This window comes from Staurois parvus, unplaced genomic scaffold (assembly GCF_062004578.1).
Source record: "Staurois parvus isolate SC_StPar_1 unplaced genomic scaffold, SC_StPar_1.0 ptg000566l, whole genome shotgun sequence".
Taxonomy (NCBI): Eukaryota; Metazoa; Chordata; class Amphibia; order Anura; family Ranidae; genus Staurois; species Staurois parvus.
The window spans coordinates 2,585,650-2,599,497 of NW_028318362.1; the positions used below are offsets into that span (position 1 = coordinate 2,585,650).

At 38.8% G+C, this 13,848-nt stretch overlaps 1 protein-coding gene across 4 annotated transcripts in view; it reads right to left on the reverse strand.

The window, feature by feature from the left end:
- Nucleotides 1–13,848, reverse strand: part of UNC5C (unc-5 netrin receptor C) — a 489,123-nt gene that overhangs the window by 47,217 nt on the left and 428,058 nt on the right. For all 4 annotated transcript variants that reach the window (XM_089691640.1, XM_089691638.1, XM_089691641.1 and 1 more), the window contains 2 exons: nt 9,046–9,237; nt 921–1,265 (listed from right to left, as the gene is read on the reverse strand). In XM_089691640.1, the coding sequence (XP_089547766.1) occupies nt 921–1,265; nt 9,046–9,237 (537 nt within the window). The remainder of the gene's footprint in view (nt 1–920; nt 1,266–9,045; nt 9,238–13,848) is intronic.

Below are 13,848 nucleotides of genomic sequence, written 5' to 3' on the forward strand. Positions count from 1 at the left end.
GCTAGCCCAGCTTGTGTGCTGCATAGATGAGAACAAAGGACGTCCAATCGGCTGCACTCCAAACAATCCACTGTATTGAACCAATATAAAACCAATACAGACAAGAGAAATACAGTGGTAAATGTGTTTCACACTAAACACAGCACTTATTTATTACCCACAGGGGAGGATGTTTTTGCTTATCCCACCCCCCTCCCCTCCAGCAGCCTCCTTGGACAATCACAGGTCCCAGGATGTTGCAGGACCAATCTTCCTGTGCTGAGTGAGCTCCTGCATGGACAGTGGGATCCAGCTGTGATACATCATGAAATCACAGCCACCTACCAAATCCAAGACAGCAGGGCCATGGAACTGCTGCTGTGAGAAGAAGCAGCTACAGGGAGAAAATACCAGAATCCAGGGATTGGCAAGTACCTGATTTTTGTAGCTGTATTTTTGTTCAGTATTTGCAGCTGCTGACTTTTAATTTGAAAACTTAGTAAAGTCCGTCTAATATTTTCCTTCACTGTCTTTGAGCAAGAACCTAGATAAGGTAGACATTGACTATGGGCTTCTGGAGACCGAGGGCCACACAGTAACTACTAAAAGGCTGCATGTTGGGCACTAGGGATCTAAACCTATCCAATTAACTAGAATTTTGCTCATCTTGTTGCCAGAAGCCCATTGATGGGATTTCCAATTCCTCTTTAGCCTGACACCTGGCAAACAAAAGGAATTGTAAAACTTTCCCTCGTGCCCGTATTTTTCAAACCATTGCCAAATAGACAGGGATAAGGAAAAACATTCCAATGAAGTCACAGGCAGAGGTTTGACTCTCACACACTAAACAACAAATTTTCGGCCAAACACATAACCGCCACCCATTATCTCCAGCCTAGCACTGTTAAGCCATACATGCCAATTGATGTCCAAACACATACCTGAATTGGGTATGATCAAGTGTCCACCCAATGAGTTGAATGTTCCAAAAGCAGTGCAAGATGGATCTGTCTGCCTTGCTAGGCTCTGGTTCTTTATGTTTAGAGTGTCATTTTCCAGTAAAGACTGCGTAATTTGAGGAGAAAGTTTTGATGAATAATCCGAAAGATCATCTTGAGGTGTTACAGCACCAGATGAATTGTACACTTTAATTTTCAAATTGGGAAGAGGGTCGAGGAGTGGTGAATTAGTCATTGGTATCTTATCAGATACATCATGAAGTGCATACACGGGTCCTCTGTACATTGCCGCTGCTGATGTTAGGTCTGGAGGAATTGCCAAGAGATCTATAAACAATTCATAGTGATCGTTAAATGAAGAAAATGCAACATTTTTCTTGGATTTATACAAACAAACATAAACATCCTATTTGTTGCTATGGACAATACTTTCAATAGATTCATTTTTGTCTCAGTTTACTAAGCACTACATTTAGTGTGGGTGTAGCATTCCCATGAAGTTTGATGAACATAGTTATTTACTAAAGTGGGACAAAACCTAAAATTATAAAAATTGTCAGCAGGCAGCTCTTTATTGCAGATGCTATGTCTCTTCAGCTCTTCATTTAGGCTCCTTTCAGACTTGCAGCAGTGTCTGCCACTTCACTGAAAGCAATTTGTAGTGGATTTCTTTTCAGAGGGGTGTTCAGGAGGCAATGCTGCTGCCTCCCGATGTCTTTTTTTTGGGGGGGGGGTGTTTTTTATTGCCAAAGGACAATTTTGCATTGCGGGAACATACTGCAACTGCAAGCGCAGCCCTCTTTACTTACACAAGAGGGTTTGACAGGTGGTGATTCCTGTCAAGCTCTGCACATAGCTCTAAAATTGGTGCATTTAACTGTACCCATCCAAGCACCGCCTTGTCTGTTTGTTGGTGGGTGGTTGGGGGAGTGGTAAAAATGTGAATTAACTACCTGTTTTAAGCACCCCTTAGTAGAACCTAACCTGGCTGATCGCAGTTTCCAACTAATGTACGTTGTGCAGCTCAATGTACATTCCTAGAATACTCTGACTATGCTAGAATGAATGAAATAATTCCGCCCATTTAATTAAGAGGCCAAAAGCCTGACACCCAGAGATGAGATGGCAGCAGCCAGTGAGATAAGTAACCACTGCATCACTGGAAGGTGAGTATTTTGTGCATTTTAGTTTATGGCTGAACTCCAGGCAGCACCCAGTAGTGGGAGCCAATCAAACTTTACTGGCATCCACATGTGCTTACACTGAACATACTAACTGGGGGAATGGGCAGACTAAGAAAAGGTATGATCACATTGTCATGCTGTTTCCCTTTACTTTAGTTGCCTGCCTGAGGTTTATCTTTTGGCAGGGCATAAACTCGGGCAAATGCTTCACAAACAATTGTATAGAATTGTGTCACAAGCACAAAACACATAAAGAAAATAATTTGGGGAGAATAGTATACAATGAGAGGGATAATTCCAAATCATTCTACACTGGTGGACCAGAGATAAATCTGAACCATGATTTATAGGTGTTCCCTTCCGTATGGCCAATTATGTTATCTGCCGATTTGTCTGTTCCAGTCTAATTTCCATATATCATGTGCACTGTTTATGCAGGTAATGCAGGTATCATGTTACCATTTTCTCTTTCACTAATGCTCATGTTTTTCCAGTAAGCCGATTTGTAAGTAAACAGCACATGGAAAAATGCAATAGGCAGTCATCAGATATTGCACAAGAGGGAAATCCATCAAGCAGATTTAGTGCTTGCTGCTCCGAGTATTTTTCCGTACTTCCTCTGAAAAGCTATTATGTGATGAGGATATTTAGTTTGCCAGTTAAATCTTTCACAAATGAAGCATGTCACATGCAAAAATGTTCTGTTGATAATTGCGTGTTTTTATATGACAGCACGTGTAAATTGCAGGCATACTTGTTAGAGCTAATCTAAGGTAACAAGTGGGTTATTTGCTTCACGTACAAAGAAAGAAAGAAGGCATCGTAATGGTGCGTGGCTGTTTTTTTCCTGTGACTACAACATATTCATACAAAATAGAGTAGCGTATTTGAAAGAAAAAAAAACATAGTCAGATTTTCAGGCCCAAGTGATGGCTCTGTCAGCTATGGGAAAAATCTAGCTGTCAAATCTGACAAAACTGGAGTCAATTCAGTGACACATCGCAACAACGCAGCATGGTGGCTTTAGACAACACCAATAATTTGCACAAACAATCTTTTCAAAAGCTTCTGCACGGCCTACTTCAGAGCTAAAACTGGCATGTTAGCTGGTGACTGGCAGTTATAATTTCCCTGTAGCCAAATGCAGTATATGGTATAAATATTTAATGTATTTTGATGCTGATGTTGCTGCAAAACCATTTTAGAGTGTATTTCCACTTTTTCAGCCAGACTGGGATAACACCTACTTTATATATCTTACATGTTCATATTCACATAACATGACATTAAACAATATTTTAAAAAATGCAGCTTACACTTTCTAGGTGTTCTGTTCTGGAAATTCCAACACTGCAAAAACCCATATAGTCCTCTTTGTTTATGAGGGTGCTGGGCAGCCATGTTTGACATATTTAAACCTGCCTGTACTGTGCAGGCTGATCTAATTTTCAGCTGTAAACTAGATCTGAACACTGTAGGGCAGATTTACTAAAATTGGAGCACTCAGAATCTGGTGCAGCTGTGAATAGCAGCCAATCAGCTTCTAACTTCAGCTTGTTCAGTTAAGCTTTGGCAATAAAACCTGGAAGCTGATTGGTTTCTATGCACAGCTGCACCAGATTTTGCACCTTGCAGTTTTAGTAAATCAACCCCAGTCTGTCCTAACGAAGGGTAATGCTGACCTTACACCTGTAGAATTTTGTTCGAACATTCGGATGAGAAAGTATAAAAAATGCTTGTTCAACCTATCAATGGTGCCTTCATGGAATCGACTAACTTTTAATTTGAGTACTATGTCATTGTCTCATTTTTTGTAGCAAAGAGATATATTCTGATTTACAGGAACAAACAAATGATCTACTTCTGAATTAACTTGGACAAATGCACGAGTAGATTTTTATCAGTCGGGAGCAAATTCAACAAATTTTTTACCACTTCCTTGCTGACCAATCTGGATGATAATGTTGCTCTATGATAATCCCTGGGGTCTTATGCTTTTCAAAATGTAGGTTTTGTATATCACTAGATTTACCAGTCCAATTCTTTGGGTAACTGACTGAGGAGGTATTATCAGAAACTTTACTGGTAGTTAAAATTGATATAAAACAAATTACTGTAACCTATAATTCTCTGTATTTGATTTGGATATACAAGTTGGAACGTGAATGTGCTTCCTTTTTATTTTTGAATATTTTTATATTATACTGCAGAAAATGTTAATAAATATTACCTAATTTAAAAAAAAAAACTGTCTATTCCCATTAGATTTGACAAAAAAATCTATCTCTGCCTTTCAATTTTTTTGCTTGCTCTGGTTAAAAATTAATTGTCAAATTGTGCCCTTTAATTCTTACACAATTGAATGAATGTTCTAAAAATGTCAACTTTCTAATAAAATTCTACAGCTGTGGGACCAGCTTTAAAGGTTTAGAAGATAAGCTTCTTGCATTGTATGTTAATAAGAGGAGACTCAGCCTGTGCTTAGGACAGACTCACTCTAGACTTGCTTAGAAAGTTATGAAGTCTTCTCCTAAGAAACATCTAAAAAAGTAGGGAATATTTTTTTGTATGCTGTGTGAATTGAAATGCATACCAAACATACAGTATAGAGGTTTTCTCAATTTTCACTGGAAAAGTGGAAATACATTAAAATTTGAATATTGGTTGAGTACAACCCGTAGGCCTCAGTCTGACAGGATAGTCTTCTTTTAGTAATACAGCTTCATCCATGCACAGGCATATTACATTCCTTGAAATTCCCACTTTTGCGTATATTACTGTGTTTTCTTTTTTATATTGTTGTTGTTTGCCTGTGATCGGATCTATTATTCATTGTTTACTGTGCTATACATTTAAGTAGTCTATAAACTCATATAATTGTGTCAGATTTGTAGAGGGAGTCTTAGAGCTGATTCACAAATGTGCATTGCGGATTGAAGCTCAGGTTTCAAAGCTAATTGACACTACTTGTTCAGTGGTTCAGGTTAGGTTTACATCAGATTCAGGACAGGTTCAAGTCAGGATTTTATACTGTTCACACATGTGCGGTTTAGAAACGTTTACTCTAGAAGTCAATTGCCTGTAATCGGCACCTGACCCGGACTGCACTGCTCAGAAATCGGACGTGACTCTTTTTCAATCCGCAGTGCCAGTGCACCAGACAAATGTGAACAGGCACCATAGGAAGCATTGTTATTTCACATGTCATCCGGATTGGATGTGGTTCAAACTGCATCCAATCCGCATATACAGTTGCAAGAAAAAGTATGTGAACCCCTTGGGATTACGTGGAGTTTTGCATGAATTGGGCATAAAATGTGCTCTGAACGTCATCTAAGTCACAACAATAGAAGAACACAGTCTGCTGCACATAATACTACACAAACATTAGATGTTGCCATGGTTTAATTGCACATAACATGTAGACATTCACAGTGCAGGGAGGAAAAAGTATGTGAGGCCCTAGCTTAATGACTTCTCCCAGAGCTAATTGGAGCCAGGAGTGAGCCAACCTCGACTCCAATCAGTGTGATGATATTGGATGTGTTGCTGACAGCTGTCCTGCCCTTAAAAAACACACACCTGTTTTGGGTTTACTGGTTTCAAGAAGCACTGTCTGATGTGAACCATGCCTCGCAGAAAAGAGCTCTCAGAAGACCTACGATCAAGAATTGTTGACTTGCATGAAGCTGTAAAGGGTTACAAAAGTATCTCCAAAAGCCTTGATGTTCATGTGTCCACGGTAAGACAGACAGTCTACAAATGGAGAAAGTTTAGCACTGTTGCTACTCTCCCTAGGCGTGGTCGTCCTGTAAAAATGACTGCAAGAGCACAGCGCAGAATGCTGCCTGAGGTAAAGAAGAATCCCAGAGTGTCAGCTAAAGACCTACAGAAATCTCTGGCACATGCTAACATTTTTGTTGACACATCTACAATAAGGAAAACATTAAACAAGAATGGAGTACATAGGAGGACACCACGGAGGAAGCCATTGCTGTCCAAAAAGAATATTGCAGCACGTTTGAAGTTTGCAAAAGAGCACCTGGATGTTCCACAGCACTACTGGCAAAATATACTGTGGAGAGATGAAACCAAGATTGAGTTGTTTGGGAAGAACACACAACACTATGTGTGGAGAAAAAAAGACACAGCACACCAACATCAAAACCTCATCCCCACTGTAAAACATGGCGGAGGGAGCATCATGGTTTGGGGCTGCTTTGCTGCCTCAGGGCCTGGACGGATTGTTGTCATTGATGGCAAAATGAATTCCAGAGTTTATCAAGACATTTTGCAGGAAAACGTACGACCATCTGTCCGCCAACTGAAGCTCTGCAGAGGATGGGTGATGCAACAGGACAATGACCCAAAGCATACAAGTAATTCAACAAAACAATGGCTGCAACAGCACAGAATATGCCTTCTGGAGTGGCCCAGTCAGAGTCCTGACCTCAACCCGATTGAAATGCTGTGGCATGACCTTAAGAGAGCGATTCACACCAGACATCCCAAGAATATTGCTACACTGAAACAGTTTTGTGAAGAGGAGTGGTCCAAAATTACTCCAGATCGTTGTGCAGGTCTGATCTGCAACTACAGGAAACGTCTGGTTGAGGTTATTGCTGCCAAAGGAGGGTCAACCAGTTATTAAGTCCAAAGGTTCACATACTTTTTCCTCCCTTCACTGTGAATGTTTACATGTTATGTGCAATTAAACCATTGCAACATCTAATGTTTGTGTAGTATTATGTTCAGCAGACTGTGTTCTTCTATTGTTGTGACTTAGATGACGTTCAGAGCACATTTTATGCCCAATTCATGCAAAACTCCACGTAATCCCAAGGGGTTCACATACTTTTTCTTGCAACTGTATGTGAACCGGCACTTAAGGTTTAATTCTGATATGCATCAGATTTTTCTTATCACTCACTAAGATATGTACAGTATGTTTGGAGGACACTTATCTGTGTGGTCTCTTACATAGATTTGTTTTGGATGCTGATCACAGAACACTTCACTTTTTTGTATACTTTTATAGAGGTGGTGTACTTTATATATTAGTGTGATTTGATATAGATTCTTGCAGCACTACATACACTATTATATATTTAGTATTTGAGTAGATGAGATATTCATTTCAAATGTTATATTATTGTGTTGCACAAAAGGCTTTTCTTGATATTAAGGATATGAGAAATAGTGAAACGGAGGTCAGAGCTAATTACTAGTGATTCATTGTGTTAAACAACAAGGGTATTGAGTATTCTTTATCTGTATGTTATTTATATGAGCCAACTTCACCAAATATAGGCCATTTTACATTTGTAGCATGATAGCATGATTGTTTTCATATCAATTAAATAGTTACAATGCTGTTAGGGAATTCTTTATGTGTAGTCACATAGCTGTAACTATAAGGAAGTTGTTCTGCCTTCACCAGGGAAATTCATTATGTGTGGGCAATACTGAATTTGCTCACTAAATGTAGCCTGGAATAAATGTACTGTTTTGCATCTTACCCACCGACCTCATCACCACCCTTTTCTGGGAACTCCTCAAAGATTCACTGTTTTGATTTTATTTCTTTTTTTTTTTCACAGAGCGGTTTTATAACTTCTCACAGGAAACCTTGTGTCTACCATCGCTTCTGCTCTCTACTACTTTCTTTTCTCTTTTCTATTTCTTTTATAATTTTTTTCTCTTTCTCACTCCTCTCCGTGGGTAGCTCCATTTTGTTTATTGTTTATACCTCCCTACCACACTGATTTCTCTGCCTTACACATACCCATGGCCTTGTCATCACTGCCTTTGTTCTTAGCCCTCACCTTGGGTCCTGGGCTGGACGATATCCTGATATATCATATGTGTTGTTTGTTATAATAGTCATGGGATGTTTCACCAGTTTTACCAATGCCTATGTGCGGTAAATGTTATACTGCTCTTATCTATAATAATAATAATAAAAAAAATAGTATTTGATTTTACCCCTTTTTTTGTATTTTGTAATATTTCTGCGTTAATTAATAAAATATATTAAACCTAAATTTACTGTTTTGCAGAAGCCAGAGACTGTTTACCTTTAATAAAAACTCCCATCATCCTTCATTCTTAGAAAAGGAAACAAGTGCATTCTGGGAGCTCAGACTCCATCTTAGGAACTGAGGGAGAGGAAAGCAGCTATCATCTGTGTTGCACATGTCATGGACTAAAGTTACATTCCCTACAGGCAGCATCGCTGGTGGGCATGGATTTATTGCCATCAACAGGCTAGTTATTTCACTGTGTTTTTTATATACTTCATACGTTGATTGTATGTACTTTTTATCTATTTGTCCCAAAATTTTCACCCACCTTGTTTTGTTAATAAAGCTTCAAGATTAAATTTAGTCTGTCTTATTGCAGATTAGGAAAGTTTAGCTACATGCCGAGTTACACACAGGGAAATGTGCAGCAAGGACAGAACAGGAGTATAGCCCACGAATACTGGATGAACTGTCATAGACACACCCTACCAATAATATAAACAACATACAATTGTATAATAATTATATAATCCCATCATTCATCCAACAATGCAAACATTACATTTGAACAAATTGATGTTTTGAATGGCAAAAGATATGTTCCTTTTATAAGTTTATATAGTGTTTTCCTGGAAAATATTGGGTATGAATACATTGCATTTACCATCTGCATGCCATCTCTTTAAAGCAAACCTGTAGCCAAATTAATTACCAAAATTACCAATTAGCAGGCCCAGGCATGTTATGCTGTTGGATACCTGCTTCTGATAGCTTTCCTATTTTGATTCAGCTATAGGTTTTACTGTAATGGCAATACCGCTTGCAGTTTTATGACTCACAGAGCTGTGCTGGCATTAATTCTCACCAATGTCCATCATTCATTTATAATGTTCGACTCACCTTGTCTTGCAGCTTTAATGTTGACAGCCTGGAACCCGCCATTTAGTGCAGATGTGTCAATGATGTCAGACTCAAAACCGCGATGGTTCTTCCGATAGACAAACAAAGCAATGATGACTGAGATGGCCAGGCACACGATGACAGCAATGACAATCCCAACATACAGGGCTACGTTGTCTGAGCTTGGAGCAGCTAAAAAGATATAGCGGAATGTCTATGAGTTTCAGGAGGGAAACTAAGTGTACTTTCCAATAAATTGTTTCTCATAAAAACACGCCTTCACTTTACAATTGAGAACTCTCTTTTTACTTGCGTGCTCATTTCAAAGATTACACCATTATTGCATTTTCCAAACTGAAAGAGCAACCCCAATCCTTCATCTAAGTCAAAACGTGCTTGTATTTGAAGCAGGAAGTTAAAGACAAAGATCTATATAGTTTATTGATTAGAATGAAAGCTACAATAGGTATACGTGTTGGATGAGTCACTTACAACATGAGGCTGGCCAATAGGCTTTGGATAAATTAACCTAATTTTAAACAGGGTTTTCATATCCATCTACTTGATAAAATCTGATGTTTTCTTCAACCAGCTTTCTATAATGCCATAATACAAAACTGAGTCAGATGTAGGATGTTAATATTCATGGTGCTCACAGTAAATATGGATTGTCCATCTTAAATTTTTCATATTGACCGGGACAGATGTTGACAAAAGATAACAACATAATTCTTCACTGATTATAACCCATTCTTTAGTTTGTAGTGCCAGATGAGATTTGTCTGCATTTCTTACTGTGGTTCTAAATACAAAACAGTCATGGTGGCCAACAAAATTTGACTTTTTTTGTCAAAATAAATGTTGAAAAAAGCCTCTCTGTGAAAAAAGCACTTAGACCAGCTACATACAATTTCAGGTAATTTCAGGTCAATCACTTAAACAGCTATGCATGCTACTACAAACTGTTTTTATCAATTAAAAATTGCCAGTGATGGACTGTTTTGATCTGTTTAACTGTTTTTGTAATTTGATGCTGGTTTAATTTGACTAAAATGTCTGGGTTGGCCAGCATTTCTTCTTCTAATATCCAAAAGCTTTATAGAGTGATACATGAAGGGAATAATTAAAACATTTTTGGAACTGTGTGACCAATTCTTCTTTTCTTCTTCCAGATATTGGGGTTAACTTACTTAAGGACAGATAGACTGTTCACTTTGCAAAGGAAGTTGAACTTTGCTCGGGAATTTTCCCCAGAGATTAGTTAATTAGGTGAAGCACTGCTGATTAAACCATCCAGTTATGTGCAAGCAAAAATGTTTTTTTTTTATTTTTATTTTCCTTGCATGTGATTGGGTATTCTTTGCAAAGAGACATTTCACCGTGTTCACTAAGCTCTGGGGAAAATTCCCCTGCAAAGTGCAAATTCCCTTTCAAGGCTGGCTTTAGTAAAAAAAAACCATTGATTCTGTCAGTGGTGGAGCAGGACATAACACAGCATGACTCTGGATAACTCACAATTGAGGCAAGCAGATATTTTTCTGAATGTCTTGCACTTTAGATAAGCTAGTTTGTATATGCAAGCCCTTCTAGCACCACAGTATGAGAGATCTGAGCTATAGATCTAAACAGCTTTGTCATTAAAAACTGCTGAAATGTTTTTAATTCTACCCCCATAATGTCAATTTCATTGAGCCCCATAAAAATCAATATTCAGTTACACAACATATGTAATTTCTGTTTATTTAGGCAGAATTAAGGATCAAAGGAATATTTGTACAGTATGTTTTAGGCTGCTACAGATATGAGAATAAAATATGAAACCTGGTTGCTATAGTCAACCACCCTACTTTTAATTAAACCTGTTTTTAGTAAAAGATTATTCGATCTGCAGACATGGGTTTATTTAGCATCAAATTATAATTTAATTTTGATATCAGCATATATAACCAAACATAAAATGTATCCAGAAATGTACAAATCAATATTTTTTTTTTAAATCCACATTTCACTAACAATACAGCATACATTTGGCTGATCTACCTCAAAGCATTGCTCATAAATGTGAGCAATAATTTTGAAGAGGATAAAAACATACGACACAAGTAGCACTAATGAATGCATTGTGCAATAGGGAGCAGAAGTAGATGGCCGGTGCTTAGTGAAAGGCATTTCAATAGCATTTATGGCTGTTTTATGGCCATCCCTTGGAGAATTTTATGAGAGGGCTCTTACTCCACACTGCATATCCTTCCAAATCTAATTCACTAGAAATGGCAGCTGGCTCTTTCTACATCCATGTGTTGATACATTTAAAAGCATTCCCTAAACTGTATCTGGCATAATATTGTTTATTTCTGTTGGACAGCTATCCCTGCCATGAGGTTTGCTATACTGAAGACCAGACTATCGATAAGCCAGGAATATGAACTGGCCTACCACAGCTAGCAGCTGCACAAACCGACTAAAGGTTTTGAAGCTGAGTGCTGAATACAGCAGATTAAACACAAACAAAAGGGGAAATTATCACAAACTTAGTTTTCAAAACATTGAAAAAAGGCATTATACAATAATTAACATTCCAACAGTTAAATTACTGACATTAATGTCAAGAAAAAAAAAAAAAATCTTGCCTGTCTGCATTGCTCAATAATGTAGCTCATGTATTTGAAAGACAAAATAATCTCATAAGAAAAATTGTGCGGGTTCTTGATCACAGTGACAAATATTCTCCATTGATGATAAACCAATGGATTAAAGATACGCCAAAGTCAAAGTTGAAGACTAAGCCCTGAGATGCATAATAAAAGCAGAGCTTTCTTCAGTACATCCATTTTTCATCAGGACAGTATTGTAGTTAGACAAATATGCCAAAACCCTTTTGTTGTTAATCTGGTGATTTGAGAACCCCTGCTTGTGATACGACTATTCTCAAACACATGCTCTGAATGCTCCTTGATGTCTATGCTATACAAATAAGTTAAGCCCAGTACACACAGGCAGAAAATCATCCAGTTCTGCAGGAAACAACCAACTTTTGGTCCTTGTGTACAGCTGTCTGTTCTACAAAAGCTGGTCTATCAACTGGCTTCTGTCAAACAGGCATGCTGGAAAATGAATATTCGATCAGTGCCTGCAGCCAATGGCTGAGAGCACTGATCAGTGTATTCTAGCTGGGGGGAGTCCCCCTGTTAGAATACAATGTCTCAGCGCTTGTGTTGATGCAGTGATCTGTCAGGTTTTTTTGTTCAGTCTCTAGTTGAATGAAAAAAACTGAAAGTGTGCACCCAGCTTTAGTGAAAAGTCTTTTTAAGTCCAAATATAAAATTCCACTTGCCATAAGATTGTTAAAAGAGATGTATGGGTTTGAGGGAAAAAAAGTATACTCACCTAGGTAAATACAACATCGATCCGACACTACATCTGTCCCTCACCGGTTGTGCACTGAGAACTGAGCAGTCCAAGACTGCTAATCACTCAGTTTCCCCCTCCACTCTGAGTAGAGAGTGGTGACTGTCAGTCACTGGCTCTCTGCAATGCCCCTCCAATGCTCATTGGAGCTCCAGGATGTGGAGCAGCTGGCTCAGCCTTTCAGCAGTATTCTGAAAGGCTGAGCAAGCTGCCAGTTAGGCTTCTGGGTGGATCCCAACCATACGGTCAGGATCTTTTCAGAGCCTGGACTGGTTCTGTGACATCAGTCGATGTCAGCATGCAGAGAGGCTGAGCCAGCTGCTGGTCAGGCTTCCATGTGGATACAGTATCAATCCATTGCTGCATCTGTCCCTCACCAGCTGTGCACAGAGAACTGAGACCGCCAATCGCTCAGCTCTCCCATTCAAAGAGCAGAGCTGTGACTGTAAGTCTCATTGGAGTGCCCAGCTGTGGAGCGGGCAGGAGCAGCTGGCTCAGGGTCTCAGCTGAGAGGCTGAGACAGCTGCCAGTCAGGCTTTTGGATGGATCCTGACCATAACAGGCTCTGTTATGTCAACCAGTGGCAGGCTTTAGCCTGTTGTGGGCTGAAAATGGGTCACAGGAGTGCAGTTCAATCTACACTCCTGTGATCCATAGGAAAAGTAGGGCCAAAAAAGATTTGGTTTTACTTTAATTATTCTTGCATCAAAAAATTATTAATGTGCAACTGTGTGAGTTCCTAGTTTTCAGACCAACTATCAGTTAGAACTAACTGAGGCATACCAATGCTGCTAAACTTGGTTTGGTCTTTTAAGCTTCAGAAATCTTTGGCCTCGAGGGTGGTTGTATAAATGGGTCTATCTGACACAGGGACAAAATGCTCAGGTGTTTGAGTCCTTCATTTTATATGATACATTTTGGTAAAACATCTTCACATTAGATTGTTGGGTTTTCGAGATAGTTATAGAATTATGGAATACCTCCGGTCTTAGTAACATCATAGCTTTTTAGTTATCACTGAATCTGTAATATACTTGCATTGAAGAATGTCTCTGTTCAGAAAACAGATTTTCCTTGACTGCCTTTTATGTTGCCCTACATACAGTATACGGATGGCCTCTTGCTAAGGTACTGACTCTTTTAGCGTGCATAAGAAAGTTTGCTTGATAATCAGGTTTTAATGCCTACAAGGTCTTTCTATGCAAAACTCACAAGATTAGAATGATTTAACCATAGACTAGAGGCAGAAAGCAGAAAAGTATACTAACAGTTCATTTTTTTTATGCCTTTGTGGATTTTTTTCCTTGCCGGCAAGTAATCCACAGTATAATAGATGATACATGAATGCTTGTTTCACTTAACAGACTTGTCCCTCCACATCTCAGAGTCAGTTTG